The sequence below is a fragment of the Scomber japonicus genome, chromosome 6 (assembly GCF_027409825.1).
Source record: "Scomber japonicus isolate fScoJap1 chromosome 6, fScoJap1.pri, whole genome shotgun sequence".
Taxonomy (NCBI): domain Eukaryota; kingdom Metazoa; phylum Chordata; class Actinopteri; order Scombriformes; family Scombridae; genus Scomber; species Scomber japonicus.
The window spans coordinates 36,742,946-36,750,208 of NC_070583.1; the positions used below are offsets into that span (position 1 = coordinate 36,742,946).

The 7,263-nt window shown below is 45.0% G+C and overlaps 1 protein-coding gene across 1 annotated transcript; it reads right to left on the reverse strand.

Annotated features, from left to right (window-relative positions):
- Positions 1-249: 249 nt before the first annotated feature.
- chp2 (calcineurin-like EF-hand protein 2) lies at positions 250-6,513 on the reverse strand. Its single transcript, XM_053321567.1, has 7 exons — positions 6,437-6,513; positions 4,078-4,150; positions 3,887-3,967; positions 2,654-2,775; positions 2,445-2,506; positions 1,375-1,497; positions 250-330 (listed from the first exon to the last, which is right to left on the reverse strand). Exons 1-7 carry the CDS (start codon positions 6,501-6,503, stop codon positions 274-276), a joined length of 585 nt encoding a protein of 194 aa, XP_053177542.1. The 5' UTR covers positions 6,504-6,513; the 3' UTR covers positions 250-273.
- Between the last annotated feature and the right edge of the window lie 750 nt (positions 6,514-7,263).

Below are 7,263 nucleotides of genomic sequence, written 5' to 3' on the forward strand. Positions count from 1 at the left end.
CCTTCCTTCCTCCCTCCCTCCTTTCCTTCCTTCTTCTTTCCACCCTCCTTCCTTCCTAAATAACATCCTGGTATTCGTGTCTGAGGGCCGCTGACTTTGCTCAGATTATTTGTTCACATCAATCTCTGTAAAAATTCAGCAATGAGCTTCAGAGCTGGAGGCCAAAACATGCGAGGACGCTGTGTTTCATCTTCATCTTCGTCTCCTCTGACCGGCTTCAGGAAAAGAACGAGTGTCTGACCGTCACTCGAAGGATCCGAGTAGGAAGCGTCTTTATTTCAGGAAGCGACGGATACTCATCTTGTGCTCGATGTCCACTTTCTCCAGAGACTAAAAAAGGACAAAATCAAAATAGTTTTAAAGGATTGTTACCTCCTTTTCCTTCCTTTTTCCATTCTCCCTCCCTCCTACCTTCCTTTCTTCTTTCCTCTGTCCTTCCTTCCTTCCTTCCTCCCTTCCTTTCCTCCTTTCCTACCTTCCCTCCTTCCTTCCTTCCTCCCTCCTTTTCTTCCCTCCTCCTTCCTTCCTCCCTTCCTTCCTTGCCTCCTTCTCTTTCTTTCCTTTCTTCCTTCTATCCTGTCCTCCCTTCCTTCCTTCTCTCTTTCTTTCCTTCCTTCCTCTGTCCTTCTTTCCTTCCTCTCTCCCTCCCTCTTTTCCTTTCTCCTTCCCTCCTTCCTTCTTTCCTCCCTCCCTCCCTCCTACCTTCCTTCCTTCTTTCCTCTGTCCTTCCTTCTTTCCTTTCTCCTTCCCTCCCTCCTTCCTTCTTTCATCCCTCCCTCCCTCCCTCCTACCTTCCTTCCTTCCTTCTTTCCTCTGTCCTTCCTTCCTTCCTCCCTCCCTTCTTTCCTTTCTCCCTCCCTCCCTCCTTCCTTCTTTCCTCCCTCCCTCCCTCCTCCCTTCCTTCTTTCCTCTGTCCTTCCTTCATTCCTTCCTCCCTTCCATCCTTCCTTCTTTCCTCCCTCCCTCCCTCCTACCTTCCTTCCTTCTTTCCTCTGTCCTTCCTCCCTCCCTTCTTTCCTTTCTCCCTCCCTTCCTCCTTTCCTCCCTCCCTCCCTCCTACCTTCCTTCCTTCTTTCCTCTGTCCTTCCTCCCTCCCTTCTTTCCTTTCTCCCTCCCTTCCTCCTTCCTTCTTTCCTCCCTCCCTCCCTCCTACCTTCCTTCCTTCTTTCCTCTGTCCTTCCTCCCTCCCTTCTTTCCTTTCTCCCTCCCTTCCTCCTTCCTTCTTTCCTCCCTCCCTCCCTCCTACCTTCCTTCCTTCTTTCCTCTGTCCTTCCTTCATTCCTTCCTTCTTTCCTTTCCTCTTCTTAAAAAGAGTCTGTTTGGTAGTTTAGTTTTCAGCTGTTCTTATTTTAAAAAAGTGAAAACTCGTCTCACCTTTTTGAACTCGTCGAAGGAGATGGCGTCGTCGCTGTCCATGTCTGCTTCCTGTATGGCTCGCTCAGCGATGCTCTGCAGCTGCTCCTCCGTCACCTGCAGCCCCAGCATCGCCCGCAGCACCTGTCAATCACACCACCGACCAATCAGAGCTCACGTGTTGGGGCAAGCTACTGAAAATGACTAATTAATTACAGCACAGTTACTGAATTACAACTCCAAATCAGTTCGGTTCAATCCAGTCACACAAAAGACAACAAGTCAAACCAGGAATAGCAGCAACAGGTTAGTAACAAGTATTAAGTCAACTTCAATGACCGGGACTTTACTATTTGAAAATTTCAGGTGCATGCTGGGAAAAATAAAAACACAGATTCTACTTATATGGGCATGAGGCGGGACCAACGGCGGAGCGGGGAGGCTGCGATTGGTTGCGAGGGCTGGATCTCGAGGACATTGGTCAATCAACCTGTCAATCAGGACGTAGCCCCGCCCTAATGCATACCCTGCTTTATCGTCACATATAAAATCAGGGAGGCCAAAATGTCCCAAATGAACATCATACTGCATTGAAGAAGGCTTTAAACTAGCGATTGAGACCATAAACACATTTTGAAAACGTTTACTGAGGTTAGAAATCAAGTGAGAAGTTGGTGAATTCTCCATTGACTTGTATAGAGACGGTCGCCCCCTGGTGGCCTTTTGATAGAATGCAGCTCTAAGTTACTTCCTGGTTGGCCTCATTTCAGAGGACTGGAGCTCCCCACCTGGTCTCACCCAGTTGGGCCCTGCCTGAAACCCAGTCAGAACCAACTACAGCCCATATGGGAAAACACAGATGGGGTCACCATGGAAACTGCAGACAAACCCACTTGGGATCCATATTTGCAGCCCAAATTAAACCCTTAAGGGGCTCACGTGGGCATGCTGGACATGCTATCATAGCCCTCAGAAGTAATTTGGGGTTCAGTATCTTGTGGGCTGGAGGAGCCGGGAATCGAAGTTCCGATCTTCCGGCTAGCTCGACTTCCTGAACCACAGCCAGCGATGAGTTACAACAAGTTACAAACCTGAAGAAGCTCAAATCTGGAGATCTTTCCATCTTTGTCCAGATCGTACAGCTGGAAGACAACTGAACACACACACACACACACACACACACACACACACACAGACACACACACACACACACACACACACACAGAGTTTTCTATTTGATCTTTCGATGTTTTCAGGTATTGATGGATCAGGAGGTCAGAAGAAAACAAAGCAGACTAACATCGGAGCTTCCCGGTCCTGCTGTTGGCCGGCTCCTGCGTCGCGTCTTTAGGTCGGTTTGTGTCGGACGGACGGAAATGAGCGAGAATTCGGACGAAGGAGGGGAAGTCCAAAGTGTCCCGTCTGAAGAGAGAAAGAGAGGAAAAGGAATAGTTTCTTTCTTCTTGTTTAAAGTGGAAAAACAAATTTCTGTTTTCAAGTCTAGACCAATAAAACTAGAGTTATGTTTTAACTTTACATGATTCATTTACTGTGTCAGTTTCGTCTCCACATCAAACATCATGAGTGATCGCTACAGTAATAAAATGGTGGTTTAGTTAAGAGACAAACAACTGTCTGCGTGGTCATTAACTTTGGGTCCATCTATATCCATTAACATTCATGTTCTATTAATGCATCAATAAGCTAAACTTCTTCCCCAGAGTTGTCTGTGCTTTCTGGTCTCACAGGTAATCTGGGCCTGGAGACGTCCGGATGACGGATTCCAGTCCCAGACCTTCTAGCTTCATTGTTGATTTTCATTGTGCTTCTCTCTCTCTCCTTCCTCTCTCTCCTCCTCTCCTTCCTCTCTCTCCTCTCTCCTCTATCCTTCCTCTCTCTCCTCTCTCGTTCCTCTCTCTCCTCTATCCTTCCTTTCTCTCCTCTCGTTCCTCTCTCTCTCCTCTCGTTCCTCTCTCCCCTCTCTCCTTCCTATCCTTCCTCTCTCTCCTCTTCCTCTCTCTCTCCTCTCCTTCCTCTCTCTCCTCTATCCTATCCTTCCTTTCTCTCCTCTATCCTTCCTTTCTCTCCTCTCCTTCCTCTCTCTCTCCTCTCGTTCCTCTCTCTCCTCTCCTTCCTCTCTCTCCTCTCGTTCCTCTCTCCTCCTCTTCATCTCTCTCCTCTCCTTCCTCTCTCTCCTCTCCCTCTCTCTCCTTCCTCTCTCTCCTCTCTCTCCTCTCTACTCCAACCGGTCGAGACAGATGTTCTCCCACTCTGAGTCTGGTTCTGAGGGTTCTTCCTGTTAAAAGGGAGTTTTTTCTCTCCACTGTGTCTCATGTGGGAATGTTGGGTCTCTTTAAAGTTAAAACCTGAAGAGTTCGGTTTAGAACCTGCTCTATGTGGAAAGAGCCTTGAGATAACTCTGTTGTGATTTGGCGCTATATAAATAAAGATTGATTGATTGATTGATTGGTCTAAAACATGAACATGAACAGCACGTACAGGCTTTTTAATAACGTGTTGCAGGCTGTCGTACCCAGGAGGGAAGAAAGCGTTGACGATTCTGTCTCCGATCGGGTTCATGTCCAACTCACGCACCGTCTCCAGATCTTCAGGCCTGACACCAACAAACAGCTTTCAGTACGTTCACATCACAAACTGTAAAAAGCGTTTTCAGACACTACAAAAGGACATCTCGTTATATATATGAATGACTTTCCCACCAACCTGAGCTCTCCCGTCTCGTTTTTGTCCAGGGACTCGAACCTCTCGTGCAGACGGAGGATGTGAGCGACAGAGACTGAGACACAGAGAAGGTTTGATTGATTACAGACTGATCAATAACCTTTTTTCTTGCTTTGAGACATTTTTTGTAAAACCGAGAAGATAAATTTGAAGCTCTTTAAGTCTCCTCAGCATCTGTTGTTCTTAAATGTACTCTATAATTAAACTGACGTGACTCGAAGTACTAAATAATCGTCTACAGATCTACTCTCCAGAGACTGAACATGTGACCCAGTGAAGCTCATTTAAAACCTAAATTAATCAAAAGGTTTTTATATTTTTCTTCATAGTTGGATCCAAACCAACAATGAACAAGCACTGTGTGTCTGATATGTCTCATTATTCCTCTGTTCTAAAAAACTATTAAAAACATGTCACAATCTTCTTATAGAAATAAAAGAATAAACTCTTCATAATAAAGGGAAAAAAACATCAAGTTAAAAGCACAAACACTTCAAAATAAAGGACCGAACTCTTCAATATAAAGGGGAAAAAGCCTTCAAAATAAAAGAACAAACTCTTCATAATGAAGAAATAAACTTTTCAAAGTAAAGGAACAAACTCTTCATAATAAAGAAACAAACCCTTCAATATAAAAGAATAAACTCTTCAAAATAAAGGAACAAACTCTTCAAAATAAAAGAACAAACTCTTCAATATAAAAGGAACAAACTCTTCAAAATAAAAGAACAAACTCTTCAATATAAAAGGAACAAACTCTTCAAAATAAAAGAACAAACTCTTCAAAATAAAGGACCAAATTAGAAAATATAGAAAAATAAACTCCTCAAAATAAAGGGAAAAAAGCCTTCAAAATAAAGGAACAAACTCTTCAAAATAAAGGTACAAACTCTTCAAAATAAAGGACCAAATTAGAAAATAGAAACACAGATGTTAAATAAAAGAGAGAATGTGAATTATTGAGTTAAAATAGTTGAAAGATCTAAGAGTCTCGGATGCCGTAGTGCACTTGAACGCATCACCAGCTGCTGCTCAAACATCACACACATGAATTATTTTGGCCTTTTTATGAGATCTGTTCCCCAGTTTCACCCGTTTTCACTTTAATAGGTTAAAAAATATCGACGTGGTTCTTTTTAAAATCACAAATATTAAAATTAGGAATAAATAATTTAAGATAAAGACGTTAAAACTCAGCTGAGAGGAAGTTTAGCGTGTTTAACTGTTAACGACGTCGCCGCTATCAGTCGAGACATTTCAGGGTGTCGACACAGAAACAGAGAGATTACAAACCAACACACTGCTATCACACACACACACACACACACACACACACACACACACACACACACACATACACACACACAGTACTAGACACAAACACACACACACACACACACGAACAGGGACGGACACACACACACACACACACACAGTACCAGACACAGTGACACACACATACACATACACACACACACACACACACACACACACACACACACACACGAACAGGGACGGACACACACACACACACACACAGTACCAGTGACACACACATACACACACACACACACACACACACACAGTACCAGTGACACACACACACACACACACACACACACACAGTACCAGTGACACACACATACACACACACACACACACACACACACACACACACGAACAGGGACGGACACACACACAGTGACACACACATACACACACACACACACACACACACACACACGAACAGGGACGGACACACACACACACACACACACAGTACCAGACACAGTGACACACACATACACATACACACACACACACACACACACACACACACACACGAACAGGGACGGACACACACACACACACACACACACAGTACCAGACACAGTGACACACACATACACACACACACACACACACACACAGAGTGACACACACACACACGGACGGACGGACACACACACATGAACACGGATACACACACAGGAACACAGACACACAAATACACAAATCAAACAGACACACAGTGACACACAGACACAGTACCAGTAACACACACACACACACACACACCAATGAACACGGACACACGGACACACACACACACACACGGACACACAAATACACAAACCAACACACGGACACGGACACACATACACACACACACACAAAAAACTATTTTTTTAACATTGAACGTCTCGTCTTAACGACTCTCATCTATCACTGACCTGCTGACTCAGCTACGAAGTGAAACGAAGATTTTTTATTTTATTTTATTTTATTTTTTTTGCACAACTAATAAAAAACAAAAGCCAAAATAATAATCTGGACTCACAGCCGGTTTCCTCTATGAGCTCCTGAGCGTTTGGGATGCGTTTCAATTTAGAGCTGCTGGTTCCCATCCTGCTGCACACACACTGCTGCACACACACACTGACACACACACACACTGACACTGACACACACACACACTGACACACACACACTCTGACACACACACACACTCTGACACACACACACTCTGACACACACACACTCTGACACACACACACACACACACTAGGTTTTAACGATGGAGTGTGTGTAAGCTGCAGTTCACAGTGTGAAGCTGCAGGCGGATGATAACACTCTGATCCACACACACACACACACACACACACACACACACACACACACACACACACATATGACAGACAGCCGATGAATCCTCGTCTAAGAAGCTCTGATTGGCCGATGAGCTTCATGGACCCGCCCCCATAACTGACGAGATAAGAGACAAACTTTAACCCTACTGTTGACCTCGAGTCAAGGAAGGAAGGGAGGAAGAAGGAAGGAAAAGGAGGGAGGGAAGGAAGGAAGGAAGGATGGAAGGGAGGGAGGGAGGGAGGAAGAAGGAAGGAGGGAAGGAAGGAAGGAATGGAGGAAAGGAAATGAAAGAAGGAAGGGAGAAAGGAAAGGAAGGAATGAAGGAGGGAGGGAGGAAAGAAGGAAGGAGGGAGTGAGAAAAGAAAAGAGGGAGGGAGGAAGGAAGGAAGGAAGGAAGGGAGGGAGGAAGGAAGGAAGGAAGGAAGGAAAATAGAAAGGAAGGAAGGAAGGAGGGAGAGAGGGAGGGAGCAAGAAGGAAGGAAGGAAGGAAAGGAAGGAAGGATGGAACGAGGGAGG